We start from the raw sequence: 20,254 nt of genomic DNA on the forward strand, positions 1-20,254 counted from the left end.
TAGATCTGGCTTTAATTTCTTTCAGGAATGTCTTGTAGTTTTCAGCATACAAGTCTTCGATTAAAGTGAATCTTACATACTTTTGCTTTTTGATGCTATTATAAATGAAACTGTTTTCTTAATTTCATTTTTGGACTGTTCATTCCTAGTGTATAATTTTTGCATATTGACTTTGTATTCTGCAGCTTTGCTGAATTCATTGACTAGCTCTCCTGTTTTTGTGAATTTGCTAGGATTTTCTGTATATAAGATCATGTCATCTATGAATAGAGATAATTTTACATTCTCCTCTCCAACTTATTTCTTAGATTCAAGAGGAGGAAATATAAACCCTTCTTCTTAATAAAAGCATGAAAGATTATGTGGCTATCTTTAATCTACCAAACTCAATAAATACCAGAAAGATATTTTCATAGTACTTTTTTTAAAGCCTTCAATACTGACCAAAGCTACAACATTCTAATTATTTTTGTTGATACAACTTAATGAAAGGGAGATTTTAAAAACTATAATTGATAGTGTACCCTGTAGGCTATCTCTAAATATTATTCATCTCAAAGTGAGTAGTGGAGATTCTTGCTTGGTTTAGAATCTCAGTCTCTACCATTTACTATCTGAATGAGATTTTCAGTTCTCAACATCTGATGTATATAAGGCCTGTGACAAAGTGACACATAGTGGGCACCCAAATATGATAGTTGGGTTCTCCTCCGTTTCTTCATGGGACTATGGGAAAGAATACATAAAGAGTTTGTGTAAGGGATCCCTGGGTGGCTCAGCAGTTTGGCGCCTGCCTTTGGCCCAGGGCGCGATCCTGGCGACCCCGGATCGAATCCCATGGCTCTCGGTGCATGGAGCCTGCTTCTCCCTCTGCCTGTGTCTCTGCCTCTCTCTCTCTCTCCCTCTGTTACTATCATAAATAAATAAAAATTAAAAAAAAAAAAGAGTTTGTGTAGAAGCACCTAGTCCAGGGATGAGCACTGGGTAAGCACTTAACAAATGTAAGCATTTATTACTAAGTGCTGAATTCCAAAAATAAAAGTATTGTTAAAATATTGAAATTAAGAAGTGATAGAATCACCTAAAGAAACTTAATAGAAAAACACACATAATTCTTAAAATTAAAAATTCAACTTAAATTATTCAGAATTGAATAAAAAAGTCAACATATTCCATCTATTTTGAGGGAATGCATCTAGAGCTGCACACAAAAAGAATAAATGCCTAGCACTGACAGGGTTTCTATATCAGTGTCAGGGCTCTGAGAGAAAACGATCACGATCCTGAGATCTAAAGTGGTAACACTTGGGTGGATAAATGGAGGATCCTGAACCCTCACATTTCTCATGAACACTGTAGCCTGGCAGAGGGCAGCCACCTCTTTCTTGCTAGAGAATAATAGCCTATCACCATCAGATGCTACAAAGACATCACAAGATATAGCTTGTCTTTGTTTCATGGTTATTCTCTACCACCTTTTATTGCTTCCGAGGTAACTACCCATGTCAGATCTCAATACAATGAGAGGGGGGAAGTACAGTGCCTTATTTAGAAGACTACAACTTATCTACTGAAGGAATTACAGGACCTGACTAATACTAGCAAATACTGGTAGACATATAAAGGAATAGTTCTTGAGGGTATTGGATCACAGGGTTACAGCATAAGGCCAGATTGGGGAGGATATATTGGTATGGTGGTCTTACCCATGATTCAAGGTTCAATATTCTGTCAAAGACACTTGAGGCTGGTACTATTATACCCTTGGTATGGTTCTTTGATGCTTGACCAGGTCAATAACCGACAGTGAATTAAGTGCAGATGATAAAAACTGGAATATTTAACTATTATATGAGAATGAAGGACCCACCACATAACTTTTCTTCCTGGGAATGACCAGAAGACATTTACTTTCATAAAGCAACAGTGAGAAACTCTTTGATAGTTGTCCTCTGCAGGATATGGTTGACAGTAGTTGAGGCTGCCATGGAATTAGTGTTACTAGTATCAAAAGGACTTGGGAATGGCAGAAGACCGATGGCAGCACCTTAAATGTCAAAAGCAAGGTGGGCATACACTATTTTGTGGACAGTAAACCTAGAGTAGCAGTCAGAGTACCTTGACCGAGGAATGGCTAACAAATAATTTGTGTCAAAGGTCAATGTAGACAAACAGTTAACTACATTTTACTTGTGACTTTTCTAAAAATAGAGAACTGGTGAGCAAAGGGATGAGATCAATGGAAGGAAGGAAGGAAGGAAGGAAGGAAGGAAGGAAGGAAGGAAGGTCATGACTCCACACTCTTTCTTTTTATTTAAGTCAGTTCTCAGAACCAGAACCCTTGAGAAAAGTCTACAATAAAAACACAAGTACATAAGACAAATATTCCCTCAATCTTTTCTCAGATGGAGTTTTAGGTACTTTACTAGAGTTACTTTTCATTGGGAAAAAAGAATGCTCAGACTTTTAAAAAGACTTTGGGGGAAATATTAATAAACAAACCAAAGGCTTTAAGATATAGCATTTAAAATGATACTGATACCAAAGGCTTGAAATTCTAGCATAACTCTCAAGTTAGAGAGGAAGCTTCTAGGCTAGATGATATATGGAGTCTCTGACCCAGTATGCTTCGTAATAATCTAGCAAGTCCACTGTGTGGTTATTTCCATGAATCTTCAAGCGTATAGTTGGGAATATAGTTAGTGTGTGACTGAGGATTCACATTTTCTTGCTGACTCATAGAATAAGAATTATTATGGCAAGAAGGTCCAAGTGACCAAGTGGAACCCTGGCCAAAATAGTGTTTCAGTGTAAAGAAATTACACTAACATTAAAGCCTTAAAGGAATTGTGAGTAATCTCCATTATATCCCTTTCAATTCATCTATCTGGCATAAACAAGTCAAAGTATAGTCAATTATAAATTTAAGCAAAAGGTAACATCAAGTGCAACGCTCTGCCAGATATGATTTTATTGCTAGAAGAAGTCAAGAAAATCAGACTGTATTCTAGTCCAAGATAGTGACATAGGAGGCTCCTGAACTCAACTCCTTTCATGAACACACCAAATCTACAGCCACATATAGATTACTTCCCTCTGAAAGAAATCCAGAAACTAGCTGAGTGACTCCTACAACATAGGGCTAATGAGAAAATACCTACATTGAAACAGGTAGGAAAGACTCATAAAACTCACCCTCTGACATCAAAGCTTGTGATCAGAGGGCAATTCATGGCTTCCGGCTTCTCCATGAGAAGGAAAGGGCTTGGATCCAACATCTAGTGCCCCAACTTCTAAGACTTAAGGCATCCACTTGAGAGATGGGTCCCCCAAACAGCTAGCTCTAAGAGCCAATTGGGCTTATGTCCACAAGATCCAGAAGACTAGAGAAGACAATAAAACAGTTCTTATTGAGCTTGGAAAGACAGTGCCTCCCTGAAGTGAACTTCTGCAAGAGTTTGGCACCCTGATTTTTGTGATTGCCATTCAGAAATATACCTCTTATTAGTAACAGAAAAACATATGAAAGAATAAATCTCACTGTTAAAGATAAATATATAATAAAATTCAGATTATTCTAATATTTTAACAACAGTGGGTAAATCACATAAAAATCTAGCATAAAGATTAGAAGTCAGGGGCAAGCCCAGGTAGCTCAGCGGTTTAGCGCCGCCTTCAGCCCAGCGCGTGATCCTGGAGACCCAGGATCGAGCCCCACATCAGGCTCCCTGCATGGAGCCTGCTTCTCCCTCTGTCTGTGTTTCTGCCTCTCTCTCTCTCTCTCTGTCTCTCTCTCTCGCTCTCTCTCATGAATAAATAAAATCTTAAAAAATAAAAGAGCATTTGAAAAAAAGAGTAGAAGTCAAAAGTATTAAAAAACAACTATAGATACAATAATGGATACACAAGATAAAAGGAAGGAAATATAAATTATGACTCTCAAGAAACTGGGTAAAGAAAGAGTGTATCTCAACAAAGACCATAGATGACAGCCACACAGCTAACATCATATCCAACAGTGAAAAGCTGAAAGCTTTACCTCTAAGATCAGAAACAAGATAAGGAGACCCACTCTCATAATTTTTATTAAACATAGTAGTGGAAGTCATAGCTAGAGTAATTAGGCAAGAAAAGAAAAGTCATCCAAATCAGACAGAAATGAGTAAAACTGACATCTTTTACAGATGTCATGATATATACAGAAACACCTAAGAACGCCACCAAAAAAATATTAGAACTAATAAACAAATTCAGTAAAGTTACTGGAAACAAAATCAATATGCAAATATCAGTAGTATTTCTATACACTAATAACAAGAGAGAAATTAAGAAAATAATCCCATTCATAATTGCACCAATGAATAAAATACCTAGGAATAAGTTTAACAAACAAGCGAAAAGACCCATGTACTGATTACTATAAGACATTGATGAAAGAAATTGAAGAAGATACAAATAAATGGAAAGATATTTTGTGCTCATGAATTGGAAGAAGTAATATTGTTAAGATGGCCATACTACCCAAAGCAATGTATGGTTTCAATGCAATCCTTACCAAAATTCCAATAGCATTGTTTACAAAAATTTTTTAAAATATTTGTGTGGAATCACAAAAGACCCTAAATAGCCAAAACAATCTTGAGAACAAAGAATAAAACTGGAGGTATCACACTTCCTGACTTCAAACTATATTAAAAAAAAAAACTATATTAAAAAGTTGTAGTAAACAAATAGTATGGTATTGGCATAAAAAAAAAAAGAAAACAACAGACATATAGATCAATGGGACATAAGAGACAGTCCAGGAATAAAACCATGAGCATATAGTCAATTAATTTATGACAAAGGAGTTAATGATATACAATGGAGAAAGGATACTCTCTTCAGTAAATGATGTTGGGAAAACTTGACAGCCATGTGCAAAATAATGAAACTAGACCACTATCTTACTCCAAACACAAAAATCAGTAAATAAGACCTGAAATCATAAGACTCCCAGAAGAAAACATGGAGGATAAACTTCACGATTGCATTCTTGGCAATGACTTTTTGGATTTGACATCAAAAGCAAAGGCAACAAAAGTAAAAATTTAAAAAGTTGGAACTGCATCAAACTGAAAAGCTTCTTCACAGGAAAAAAAAATCAAAAAAAAGAAAAGGCAAGCTATGGAGCAGGAGAAAATATTTGCAAATCATATATCTGGTAAGGTAAGGATTAATATCCTATATGTGTAAAGAACTCATAGAACTCAATAGTAAAAAAACAAAACAAAAACAAATAATGGTCAGAGAAAGCAAATAGACACTTCCTCAAAGAAAACACACAAATGGCCAAAAAAAAAAAAAAAATGCCTGAAAAGGTGCTTAAAGTCACTAATATCAAGGAAATGCAAATCAAAACACAATGAAATATCACCTGACACCTATTAGAATGCCTATCGACAAAAAGACAAGAGATAATACCTGTTGGTAAGGATATGGAAAAAAAGGGAACCCTTGTGCACTGTTGGTAGGTATTTAAATTGGTACAGCTCCTATGGAAAGCAATTTGGAAACTGTTCAAAAAAATAAAAATGAATCTACTATGTGATTTAGCAATCCCACTTCTAGGTATACACCCAAAGGAAATGAAAACAGGATATCAAGGAGCTATCTACACTCCCATGTTCAATGCAACATTATTCACAGTAACTAATATATGAAAAAAAACCCTAATTGTCCATCAACAGATAAAATGAATAAAGAAATATGATGAATACATATACAAAAGAGTATTATTCTCTGCTAGGAAGAAGGAAATCCTGCCATTTGCAACAATGTGGATGGATGTCGAGGGCATTATGCTAAGTGAAATAAGCCAGAGAAAGACAAATACTGAAAGATATTACTAACATGTTGAATCTCTAAAAAAGAAAAAAAAAAGTCAACTCGTAGAAACAGAAAATAGCAAAGTGGTTACCTGGTTACCAGCTGAGGGGGTTGCGGGGGAAAAAAGAAAGGATGGTAAAGGTTACAAACAAACATGTAGTTATAGAATGCACCAGGTCTGAGGACCTGATGTAAGACATGGTGACTATAATCGATAATTTGTTAAGAGAGTAGAACTTAAAAGGTCTCACCCCCCACACACACACAAAAGGTAATCATGTGAGGTGATGGATGTATTAATTAATTAGTGTAGAGACTCCTTTTACAATGTGTGCATATATTAAATCACCATGATGTACACTTTAATATCTATGATTTTACATGTTAATTATACCTCGATACAGCTGAAACTTTTTTTAAAAGGGAAAGAAAGCGTTCTGGAGATAAATTAACTGAAATGGACAGAATTTTACAAGGCTTTCTCTGGGGCTCTTTCCTAACACGGTCACTGCCAGAGGCCATAGAGGACCCTGAAATATCATACAGGATCATAAATTTATTCCTAATTTCTTCTTTTTCTTAAATAAGGTCCCAAATTGTCAAAGTTTCAGGTCCTGAAACTGAAGTTCATCTACCTCTGAGAATAGGGAAATGACCCAGTCCTTATCTAATCTTCAGTCAGCAACTGCTTAATCATTTCAGTTGGGTTTTAACAATAATAATGCATTATTATATTATTTAAAAATTAAAAAATGAAAATACATAAGTAAATCCTTTCATGCCCAGTTCTACTCACTGGCATACGTGGTATGGAAACTATTTGGCAAAGCATATACATTAATTTAAATTTTTTTCTCCTTCAAGTTTTTATTTAAATTCTAGTTAATTAACATGTATTGCAAGTTGGTTTCAGGTATAGAATTTAGTTATTCATCATTCACATATAACACCCAGTACTCATCACAAGTGCCCCCCCAATACCCATCACCCATTTAGCCCTTCCCCTACCCCTCTCCCTCCATCAACCCTGTTTTTCTTAAATATAAAGAGTCTTTTATGGCTTGCCTCCCTGTTTTTTTCCTTTCCCCTGTGTTCATCTGTTTAGTTTCTTAAATATCACATATGAGTGAAATCGTATGGTATTTGTCTTTCTATGACTGACTTACTTCGCTTAGCATAATACCCTCTAGCTCCATCCATGTCATTGCAAATGGTGAGATCTCCTTCTTTTGATGGCTGAGTAATATTTCACTGTGTCTATATATACCACATCTTCTTTATCCTTACTGGACAAACGGGGTCTTTCCATAGTTTGGTTATTGTTGATGCTGTTGTTATAAACATCAGGGTGCATGTGCCCCTTCAAGTCTTGTATTTTTGTATCTTTTGGGCAAATACCTAGTAATGCAATTGCTGGATTGTAGGGTAGTTCTATTTTCAGCTTTCTGAGGAAACTCCATACTGTTTTCCAGAGTGGCTACACCAGTTTGCATTTCCACCAACACTGTCTACTCATCCTTGCCAACAATTGTTGTTTCCTGAGTTGTACATTTTAGTCATTCTGACAGGTGTGAGGTGGTATCTCATCGTGGTTTTGATTTGTATTTCCCTGATGATGACTGATGTTGAGTATCTTCTCATGTGTCTGTTAGCTATAGGGATGTCTTCTTTGGAAAAAAGTTCATGTCTTCTGCCCATTTCTTAACTGGATTATTTATTTTAGGGGCAATGAGTTTGATACGTTTTCTATAGATTTTGGGTACTAACTCTTTATCAGATGCATCATTTGCAAATATCTTCTCCTATTCCCTTGGTGCCTTTTAGTTTTATTGACTGTTTTCTTTGCTATGCAGCAGCAGCTTTTTCTTTGGATGAAGTCCCAGTAGTTCATTTTTGCTTTTGTTTCCCCTGCCTTCAGAGAAGCATCTATTAAGAAGCTGCTATGGCCAAGGTCAAAGAGGTTGCTGCCTGTGTTCTCTAGGATTTTGATGGTTTCCTGTTTCATATTTGGGTCTTCTACTCTATTTGATTTTTTTTTGTTTTTTGATAAAATGTAGATGCGTACTGTTCCATTACCATACATCCTAGGATTATTAATTTTATTTTACAGATTTTATGCCTTGACAAGGAAAGATGCTCAAGATACATTTGTTAAGAGAAAGAAAAAAGTTTACAGAAAAATATGTATGGCATAATTTCTTTTGTGTTTATAGATAATGATTACATAAACAAAGATTGGAATAATATTCATCTTGTTAGTAGTAATCATATCTGGAAGGTGGAAGAGATTCCCTTTGTTTTATTATTTTCTAAAATATTTTCAATTTGAATTATCCCCATCTATGACCAATAGTATTTCTATTAAAACTAAAAATGGATAAGAGTTGAGGAAGGTAAGGGGGAAAGGGGGAAATAAGCCTCAATACATTCAGCACAGGAGGAAATTAAAAACAATATCTGAAGTGGGATGCCAGAAAATGTGAGATAGTGATTATTCCTGCTCAGAACTAAGCTGGGCTCTGTACTGTGGATGATTAGAACAGAAGTGAGCATATAATGAAAATAATTCAGTGTAACTATTTTATCAGATAAAACTCTTTTTTTTTTTAGATATTACTTTCTTCGTGTATGCCATAAAATTGTATTTACTGATGAATTTGAGTATGTTGGATATCTTGTGACACTAATGAATATGTTTCCTATTATAATTTCTTGGATACCTAAGTTAAGTGATATCTATGAGCATGAATTAAGACATTCGAACTACTCTTTTCTTGTACTTTATATCATGGAGGCCCTACTTAAGGTAATCCAAAATTGTGTGTGTGTGTGTGTGTGTGTGTGTGTATGTGTATCTGTGTATGTGTGAACATGTTACATGTCTCACAGAGAGAATCCCTAGCTTCATCTTTTAATACTATACACAGTTTTCTAAAGGACTGTATGAAATTCTCTCTCACTTTGTAAACAAACTTAAAATTTTAAAGGTAAATTTTTAAGGCAACTCAGTAGAAAATATCCATATTTTAAGAACCAATTTTGTATTTGCAAAAATTTTAAATGGTGTGTGTCAAAGGGAATTTCAAAGGTGTTGACAGTGTTCATAAACTTAGAGTAGTGTTCAGTTTATTTTTTTAATAATAGATAGAGTGATAGAGTGGTAGAGATCCCTTTATTTTTTTAATAATAAATTTATTTTTTATTGGTGTTTAATTTGCCAACATACAGAATAACACCCAGTGCTCATCCCGTCAAGTGCCCCCCTTATACTTGAAAAACATTTCATGATTTGATTTTTAAATCTATTATAAAGAGGTAGTTGTAGAATGAGGAAATGTACCCCCACAAACTGATATTATTGTGTTATATGGATCAAAAAGTGAAGAGTGAGTATGTGGGTATATAACATGATGGACAAAAACAAGAGAAAACTTAGAAGCAACACTATGACACCCTCAAGGAACATCATTCCCAATGACTGGAGGAGCTTAGGGATGGATGGGTCAGCATGGATATTGGAGAAATGTTAGATTTGCGTGGGTAATATGGAAAATGAGACAAGACATGGATGTAAAGAATAAAGAGCTTCCTAAGCCATGCTAGCTCATGAACTTCCCTGGCATTAACTACCATTTATTGTCTAATAACTTACAAATTCATGTTCCCAGCTCAGATCTTATCAAGAACGTCAGATCATACAGACAACTGATGAACGGATCTCTCCAATAAAATACTATACAGACATCTCAAACAGCACACTATGCACAAATTCATCTTCTCTAAACCTACTAATTCCATCAAAATTCCACTGGAAACCCAATTTCCCAGACAAGCATCTTTAATACTTTAATCATCTTTAATACTTCCCACTCTCTTAGCTATAGTAGGCTTTCAATAAAATTTTCTGAACTAAAGAAGGAATGAATGAATGAATGAACTGTCATAAAACAGTACAAAATTTTGAATATTTTCTCCCATGGAATGGATGCTTCAATATTTCAACCATTTTAATTTTAAATTGATATGATTACTTACTAGTATTTCAGACAAGTAGTCTTAAGGTATATCAGAGAAAAATTTAACTATTGATGTTTCAGTTGTTGCAGAAAATGGTGCAGTAAAAGCAAAAACAAACAAGATAATGTAATTTTTTTAATCAACAGATGGCTGCAATGAGGAAGGAATATTTTTTACATGCCTGGAATGTATTTGAGTTAGTGATTACATTAGTTGGCATCATAGATATAATTCTTATTGAGACAAATTCCATTACTTATACTTTTGATTTTATTCTAACAGTAGTCTTTATAAAAATTGTTCGATTTCTTCGCATACTACGTATTTTGAAGGTAAAGAACTATTAAATCTTTCAATTTCAAGTTTTCACTGACTGCTTCTTGAAATATGGACTAAAATCAGCTTAGTCGTTTTATGACTTCTACTTTCTATTGGGATGATGTTTATATTTTAAACTTCATAACCCTTTCACAAATTTAATGTTATTTTATGAATATCCAAATTACATTTGTAATTTATTTAGCACATGAAAGTATAGAAATATTCAACATAGATTTTTATTTGAATAGAACATAAAAATTCCACATTAATATATGTATAAATTAACCCCAAAGTAATGTTTATTTTTATAGATACCTCGTATAAAAGTTAGAAATCAACAAAACAACCATGTAAACCATTCACGTGACAAATCAAATAGTATAAATTCATTTACATCAAAAAACAAAAAATACACATTTCATGTTATATAAATTCGTAGTAATATAAAATTATACATCAAAAATCACCTTTGATTGTCTAACACATCTTTCTATAACAAGTATTTATTTTCTCTATGAGTAGTTCAATGACATGAAACTCCATCACAGGGCATATGATGTGTATATATACTCTCCCTCTCTCTCACTGGCTCTCTGTCTTTTCATACACAAACAAGATACATAAACACTTAAGCCCTGACAGGGATACAAACCTAAGTAAGACACAGTTCATCTAGAGATAAAACTAACAGATTAGAATCTGTACATTTAGAGCTTTCTTACATATGCTTAAAAAATAGTTTTGTTACCAAGATGGAATAAATGAACTAGATCTAAAAGTATGCAACTAGTAGCTTTTCTTATCTTAGTACTAAATGAGACTGTAAGTAATACTAGTGTGCAATTTGACCTGAGAAAAAGGCAAGCAAAGTGTTTTCCAGTGACTGGTTAAGACCGGTTAATGGTTTCTGATAGGAGTATATACAAGGTCTATCAAATATTTTAAGTGAAGAAACTGGTAAAACACCTAAGAAAAGTTTGTATATATATACATATATATGTGAATATATTGATAATTGATATTATATATTATCAATATATTGATGTATTGAATATATATATATTCTTGAATATATATATATATTCAAGAAACTCTGAACCCTTAATCTTATGTCAAATGGTAGGCCCTTGAATATGAAGATGAATTAGATACACTCTCTACCCCTAGAGAGTTTCCATTGTAGAAGGAAAATGACAAGTCATCTAGATGTTCCAATGTTTTATTGTTGGATAAGTGAGAAACAGAGTATGTACAGAATGCTAACGAGATTTTTTTTTTAAAAAAGACATCTTTTATTAGGTGATACTTAAACTGAATCTTGAAGGATGAGCCTAAGCTAGCACTTTGAGGATTGATGGCAGGCAGCTGGTTGGAGGACAGGATATGGAGATTGTGGAACAGAGATAGGAAAACATGGGAAACCGTCAACTCTTCTGAAGTTAGGGGACTGCACAGTGGTAACAGATAATCTGGAAAATTAAATCCTCAGCAAAGAAACAATAAAAAGTTAATGCTGGGGTCAAACAAAAGTATAATTGTGGTGGGTTCTAACCCCTGAATAAACCTTTTAGTGAGGTTAGTAGGAGATTTCATAGGTAAAAGTGACAGTACTTTATAGATATTTTAAGACTTAAGCCCAGAAAATTAATTGCATAGTTTCCCAAGAATTTAAACCATTTAAAAGCAGCATCCAATTCTCTCTAAGGGACATAAGTAAAGAGTAAAGTTAAACTTCACACAGGTGCCCAACATTCTTAATTATAAGGAAATAACTTTAGTCATGAAGTTATAAAATCAGAAGAATAAAATAAGAACTTTGACAGGTTACTATAGTTACTGTTGAAAGCATGTCATTTCTTATTATTATCTACTTCAGTTAAACATGTAATTAACTAAATATATATGATTTATATTAAATAGTAATGTTTTTCAGCTCATAACTCCAAAGTTGCTGCAAATAATAGATCAAAAGATGAGTCACCAACAATCCTTTCAGTATGCTATACTAAAGGGTTATGTCCAAGGTGAAGCAGACATAATGACCATAATTGATCAGATTTCAACTTCTAAGCACGTTAAACAAGTAAGAAAAACTTTAAATACTTGGGAAAGGGTTGTTTTCCTCCAATCACTCAGTTGCCCCCACCCATTATGTCTCTGTCTATATGTGTAGATATGGTCTTTGACTCAATTTGCTAAGTAACTACTGTAAAAACTTAAACTAGGCTACATGTGTATGACTCGAAAACCTCCTTATCAAAATGTCTGTGCCATAGTAGGAGAAAATAAAAAAAAGAAGAAGCTTTCACAACCCACTTTTTGCTTCTTGTGGAGGCTCTCCAAAACATGTGCAGTGGCCATCAGTTCCTTCCTGATATAAGTTCCAGGATCTGAACAAGAAATATCAGAGGATGAGACCATGATGGCAGAGTTAAGAAAATGGAGTTTCCTCATAATTCTCAAAGGCTCCCTTCCTCTCTCCCTGCCTGATTTCCCCACAGTAAATAGTAAAATAAGCAAAGGATGGGGATCTGGTGAATGAAAAAAGTAAGAATAACTCATCTAGAAGGAAACTTTGTCGAATTCCTTCATTACACAGATAAAGAAGGAAAAAAAGAAAAGAAAAACAGAAAGGTTGAATGATTATGCTCAGTCATATGGCTAGTAAACAGTAAAGTGATTCTAAGGCCTAAGTTCTAGATTTTATTTTTCACTTTTTTGACTCAGGCGAAATAACACCATGTTCTCACACAAGTTTGTCAATTATGTGAAATATTTACCTTCCAAGGCAACCGTAGAACATCTGAATGGCATGTAATATGCCCAAAGCTCAGTAGTTGAGAAAATTGAACATATGATACATAGTAGAACACAAAAAGCACTATTTTCCTTTCTTTACCACCTGTAATTTTAAAACTGTTTTCCTGAATTTTGCTACCTTGTCCAACCTGGAAAGGGATATTTAGCTTTGGAGTTTGAGAATACACAGTAAAAAATACAAAAGGACCCGAATCCCTAAGATGTTGTGCAGTGTTAGACCCCATTTCTGATCACATACAGTTTGTTCAAACTTTGTACTTCATTAAGATTTAAAACTTTCTCTCTGTCCCCAATTTGGAGGCTTTGAAAAGTTTAAGAGTAAAATATCTACCATGCTTGTATTTTTCAGAATCAATACTATCCTAAAGCAAGTTACGTTAAGGAAAAAAATAAGCCTTCAGGCTTCTCAAAGTCAACCTGGTAATGCCACTTTTTATTCTCTCCACCAATCTTGCTGGAGCAAAATAAAATTTATTGCACAAAATTCAATTCTAATCCCTGAAAAGCTCCGTATCATATTTTTTCTTTAAAGTTAGGTAAAAAATCCATCAGTTGCAAATGTAAAGGTATAGCAGCTTACTTTCCAGTAGGGATAACTCTTCTTTTCTTTTGTAGGTGCTATTAAGGAGGATAACGAAGAATACAGGAAATGCTATGAAAGAGCTAGGTAGGTTACCCCTTGTTCTAAAGATTTAGCACAACCATCTCTTTTTAACGTTACTTTAGAGAGGAAGTTATTTTGATAACTAAACTGATGTTTGAGGAAACCTATTTATTACTAATAATAAAGTGTATAATTTCAACAATTGAAATGATCATATCTTTGGCTGGATGGGCTTAATGTAATATTACCTCTCCACACTTGTTCTTCCTGCCTTATACCTCAGGGAAACCTTTTAATTTCCCTTTAAAGGAAACAAATTAGCATTGCATGTTTATACATGCTATTATCACCTTTTAAAATCTATTTTCTTCCAAACCAAAGGTACACATACCTTCCTGAGCAATACAAAGAAAACGTTATTTTTTCTCTTCACTTACCACAGAACTAGCATCTGAGGATTTAGGCTTTATAAGATGAAATCAGGAGAATTTCATAGATCTCTGATATGACTGCTGGAAGCTTCTATGCCTAAACATGACAACAGCTTATTCTGAGTCATGTCATGTCATGTCATGCTCCTAGTACGGGATAAATCCTGGGAGTGTGACAGACACATTTCTACAGTATGCGTTCATGTGTGAGGTGAAGAAGGGAGTTTGGTACCATGTGGTGGGCAGCAAAATGGCACAGCAAGCCTGAAAACCAAACAAGACTTGAGAGATTTTGCATGGCGATAGTTGTCAAACAGAAAAGAAGCTATCACCAAGAAGCCAAAACATAGAGATTAAGTGAATGCAACTCTCATGAGCATTCAGGAATTCAGATAAGAAGGCAGAAAAGCATAGATGGATGAGTCATCTCAATGCACAGGGATGTTGGGCGGGCAATGACCCAGAATGAATGAGAGGACTTAATCAGAAGCTATATTTAAGCGCACAGTTTGTAGTCCAAAATCCTAATTCAAGCAGAATAGAAAGTAGGACATAAACTTCAGACCTAGAGCCTAGAAGAGCTTCTCAGTGTCCCATGCAGGTGTATCAGCATAATTGTTAATCCTAGGGCTAGGGCTGTCTGTCCTTCCTCATGGGCTTAGGTATAAGGTGACAAGAAAATGCCAAGCAGAACTCGGTAACTACCAGTGAATTATGATTGGTTGCAGAGGCCTCATCAGTGAAAAATACATTTCTCTATGTTGAGAGTTGTATTCTATGGATTGAGAGTGGAAATATTAGCTTATTGCCCACATGAAATATTTAAATAATGTTCTTATTTTATCTGAACATGTTATTTTTCAGGTTACTTAGAGTATGATCACCCAGAAATCGCTGTTACTATGAAAACAAAGGAGGAGATTAATGTCATGCTCAATTTGGCTAGAGAAATAGTCAGGGTTTTTAAGTCAAAAGGAATTATTCATAAAATTGAAAGTACTGAAATTAATAAGGTAAGGTAGCATGTTTTTAAAGCAAATATATTTAGTTGATATATAGTCATCCATGATCTTCAAATTCACTTTTGATTTTCCAATATAGGTCATCTCAGAGATAGATGAATATCTAACCTAAAATAACGGTCTAAAAAATAAAACACCTACGGTAGAGCATTTCCTTCCTGAGCTCCAATACTCAATTTCTCTTCCTCTTTCTTGCCATAGTGAGGGACCATCTCTTTCTATGCTTTGCTCCCAAACCAACCGTATGATGAAACTATTTCTCATCCTAGGCTACAACAGGTATCAGAATTTTTCTAGGAATTATCTGGGTCCTGAAACAACTTTTCCCATAGAATCTCATGATTTATAAGAACATTCAATTATAGGATAAAAATTAACTTAAATTTCCTTTTCCCCAAGTTATTTAAAAGGTACCATGACATATTAAAAAAATAGTCTCAACTAATTCTGTAGGTACAAAATTAATTCCCCAATTTGGGAATAGTATAAGAAAAAAAAGAAAAGCTATAATGCATGTGAATAAATATGCAAAATTTTTAAACACAATGACAGCTAACTGAATTTGGTAGTTTATTAGAAGTTTAATATATTATGACTAAGAATGTCTTAGCCCCCAAAATAGCTATATAATTTATTAAAATATTAAAAAGGAAGAAAAAATTTGACAAAATTTATTATTCAAAATATTTTAAAAATTCTTACAAGGCTAATAGAAGTAGCATCCTTAACTGAAGAAAGAATTTCTATTAAAAATTTAAAACAAACATTGTATTAGATGTCAAAACATTTATAAGTATTCCCGTTAAAGTCAGGAACAAAAGAAGAATGAACGGTGCCACTCCAAGTATTGAGAAAGTAGATTAAGTAGAGCAAATGAAATGAAAGTGGGCACAGCCATTATGGAGGGCGATTTAGCAAATAAGAACTTTAAAAATCCATACCCTTTAAACCAAAAATTCTACATGTTGAAATATACAGATATTCAAAAGTAAACAAAGATATGTATTCAAACACATGTTAGAAACAACCTATGTGTTCATCAACTGGAGAATGCTTATGTAAATTGTGATGAATCCTTGCAAATAAACCTCATATATAAATTAATAAGAATATGAAAAATCCATATATATTAATGTGAAAAAATTCACCTCAATACATTTTTAGTAGGAAAAAAGTAATTTGTAAAACTATATATAATATGATCAACTTAGTTGTTTTTAAGTTTATTTATTTAAGTAATCTCTACACCCATCATGGGGTGTAATCTCCTATACCCATGACATCAAGATCAGTAGTTAGATGTTTTTCTGACTGACTCAGCCAGGTGCCCCCAGTGTAATATATTTTTTTAAATTCTGGATATATATGTATCTATATACTATTTTGAAAAAAAAAAGCTAGACAAAATATATGAAATTCTTAACACGGGCCTCACCTGGAGGAGAGAGTGGCAAGGAGAATGAAAGATAAAGGGAGCCTTAGCTATTTATTATTTTTATATTTTTCATAATTCTTGACATTTGGATACTACTGTTCCTACTTTGTAAGAGAGAAAACTGAGAAACAGAAGGGCTAAGCCCCAACGCCAGACAAGTAGTCAATATGGAGAGAATATTTGAATGCAGAAATTCTGATTCCAGAGCCCATGCTTTTAAACACAGCACTATCAAAAAACAAAAATAGAAACAGATGGGCGCATTTCCAGCTAAACAGACTAGGAATTTTCAGTTTCAAAAACCGAGACTGATTTACCTGATTACGGTAAAAGTTGACTCTGTAGAAAATAGAAATAATTAACAAAAGCAATGCTGTTTAGAATGCCTTACATAACAATAGTAGGTTAAAGTTAACATTTTTTTCCCTATATAGGTGACCAACTGACCCAAAATAATTTCTAGAAAAGATTATCCTACCCTATTGTACTGCAGTGGAGTACTTCATGAATTAAATGACTGTGTATGTGTGAATGAGTTTCTGGGCTCTTTTGTTTCATTGTTTTATTTATCTGTCATTGAGCCTTTCTCAGTGTGTATTGCACCATCTTATACCGAAACTTAATAAATCTTCATTCTGATGGCATGTATCTTCCAGCTTTTGCTCTTTTCTTTACGAGTATTTTGACAAGTTTTGGCATTTTGTATTTTCAAATAAATTCTAGAATCAGCTTGTCAATTTCCATTGAATAGCCTAATGGAATTTCCACTGGGATTCCAACAAGCCTGTATGTCAATTTAAAGAGTACTGACATCTTTGTAATATTGAGTCAATCTTTTAGCGTATCTCTCCACTTAAGTCTTACCTTTGTTTCAATAGTTCTTGTGTTTTTCTGTTCTTATTCTTATTTCACTCCTGAATCTGAACTCTTATTTCATACCACACAAAAAAATCAACTTCAGATGGATGTACATAACTGTAAACGGTAAAACAATAGGCTTCTAGAAGATAACAGAAGATAATTTTTATGATATTGGCATAGGTAAAGATTTCTTAAACAGGACAGAAAATTGGATTTAAATAACATAAAAAGTGAGAACTTCTCTGTATTAAAAGAATAAGAGAATTAAAAGACAACCCACAAAAAGGTAAGGGATATTTTCAAAGTAAATATATCCAACAAAGGGCTTATGTCTAGAACACATAAAAATCTCTTACCCTCCAAAAACTTTCTTATAAATCAAAAAGAACAATACAGAAAACCCATTTTTAATGGACAAAAGATTTGAGTAGACACCTCATAACAGATGATATTCAAATGACTAATACATAACAGAAGTTACCAAATTTTCATTGTCATAAGCTTAACACAAATTAAAGCCAAATGAAATACCAATACACAACCATCAGAATACTTGTTTTTTTACCTGACAATACCAATCGTAGGCAATGATGTGGAACAATGGGTACATCAGAGTGAGAGTGTAAATTAATGCAATCACTTTGGAAAATTGTTAGGCAAAATCTACTAAATTTGAACGTACACATATGGCAAGGCAATTAGATTTCAGAACCATACACTCACAGCGAACAAATACAGCAGTATTACAAAAGGCCAAAACTGGAGCACCCCAAATGTTGATTAATGGTAGACAGAACTGTGGTATATTCTACAACATAATCCTCTTTGACAATGAAAATGATGGGAATGAACTTTTGCTCCCTGCAGTATTAGAGACGGATCTCAGAAACATAATGTTGATCAAATGAAACCAGACAAAAACAAGTTCATACTCGTTGATTTCATGCAGATAAACCTCAGAACCAAACAAAGCTAAACTCTGACGATAGAAGAGAGGTTATCTTTAGATAGAAGAAATGACTAGAAGAGCATATGAGAGGATTTTAGGTGCAGTAAATGTTTTATTTCTTAATCGGAGTGATCGTTACCCAGAGGTTTTCACACTGTCAATGTTCTTTGAGAGGACATTCATAATTTGTGTGCTTTTTGTTTATCTGCTATAATTCAGTAAAAAAGTTTACTTTTAAAAGTTTAATCTATGACTTCAGAATGATGATAAGAGAAAAATGTTGTAAGTGGGGAGAGGTTGAATGTTTCCATAGAAGAAGAAAAATCTCAGAAGAGCAAGTAAAGGAAATAGTACAAAGCCATATTTTTATAAACATTCTGTGAACACCAGTTTTGTTCATCTTCTTTCTTAAATTGTGTGATTTTAGTTAATAATGGCCAAAAAGAAAGAGATACTTGATTTTCAACCTGTTATCAAGCCTCTTACTGTTGTAGAAGCACTCCACCATATTCCATGGCTAGATAAAGACAAAGAATATATAACCTTCATTCAGGTAATATTTTTATTCTCTGGTAATACCGTTTGTAATGTACCAACAAATTATGTTTTTTAAATGAAGACTGTGATACTCTCCAGCTCAAAACTCGAAATGTCTTTTACTGTCTACAGGATAAAATCAAAATCCCTTTAAATGACATGTAAAGTTCTTCCCCAATCTGCCTCCTGTCTACTTTTCCATCTTCATTTTCTGTTGCCCTTTCATCATATCATCATATACCTCATACTCTATACTCAACCTTGCATGGTGCCCCAAATCCTTTACACTGTATTCTAATTCCCTTCCTCTTGGGGTGCTGTTTATATCTCTTAAAACACCCTTTGTTTTTACTTTTTTTTCAACTTGCTTCTCTGGAAACATCCCCACCAAAGTAATTCAGAAAAGTCAGCTTTAGGGGCAAACATTCACCAGTAGAAGACCATCCTGTGGTCCATACAGAGTTTGGAGGACCAAAGGTGTCGCCATTGTATCCATTATACAGTTTCATTATAGCATTAGGTATATAACATTACAATTACCTTTCCATCCCTCTTCTGTACTATATCCTTTAGCTCATCCATCTTTTGAATGCCCAGCCCCCAACACTTTGCATATTACATAGAGGGTGCTCAAAGAGTGTTTGTGGAATAAACAATAGGTCTAACTTGTTCTGCTAACCTTATTTTTCTATGTCTACATGGTGCCAAAGGACCAATTACATTTTTCCACCTGCTTAAAATACTTTGAATGATTGAATTTCCAATTTACTTCATCAGCTGTTTAGAGCATAACTATGTATGAGACGTATATATGCCATTAGCCTGCATCTGTTCTGATTATTTTTAATACAGGTGAAATATTTTATCCTTCCATTACATTCTTATTCCTATATTAGATTATTTATTTTCTAATCCTTGTATAAATACTCATCTGAAGTTACAAAAATCAATGAATATCCACCTTTCTCTCTTCCTCTTATTTTCTCTTACAAATTTATCACTCACACAATAAGTCAGATCTTACTGAATGATATTTTAAAATGTAAAAACTTTTAATAAGATGTAAACTTCAACATCCCCAACCACTGCTAATATAGTGTTTATATCTTCTATATTTGGTGATATTTTTAAGAAAAGAGCCAGAATTGTAACATTTGATTGTGGAAATGACATATTTGAAGAAGGTGATGAGCCCAAAGGAATTTATATAATAATATCAGGTATGGTAAAGGTAAGTCCGTATTATTCATAAATGCCTTGTGAACATTAGTTAAAAACTCTATAAAATTGAGAATTCATAGTTTTTCATGTTAAGAACTGCATTGTTCATCTTTTAGGACAACAGCTACCATCTAATTTTATTGTTCAAACACAATGGTTAACATTACC

General features: G+C 33.8%; 1 protein-coding gene across 1 annotated transcript in view; it reads left to right on the forward strand.

Annotated features, from left to right (window-relative positions):
* SLC9C1 (solute carrier family 9 member C1) overlaps positions 1-20,254 on the forward strand; it is an 81,962-nt gene that overhangs the window by 46,282 nt on the left and 15,426 nt on the right. The window contains 7 exon segments of the mRNA XM_072812519.1: positions 8,479-8,674; positions 10,032-10,217; positions 12,140-12,289; positions 13,642-13,693; positions 14,926-15,074; positions 18,756-18,881; positions 19,998-20,096. Of these exon segments, the coding sequence (XP_072668620.1) occupies positions 8,479-8,674; positions 10,032-10,217; positions 12,140-12,289; positions 13,642-13,693; positions 14,926-15,074; positions 18,756-18,881; positions 19,998-20,096 (958 nt within the window).

This window comes from Canis lupus, chromosome 35 (genome assembly GCF_048164855.1).
Source record: "Canis lupus baileyi chromosome 35, mCanLup2.hap1, whole genome shotgun sequence".
Lineage (NCBI taxonomy): Eukaryota > Metazoa > Chordata > Mammalia > Carnivora > Canidae > Canis > Canis lupus.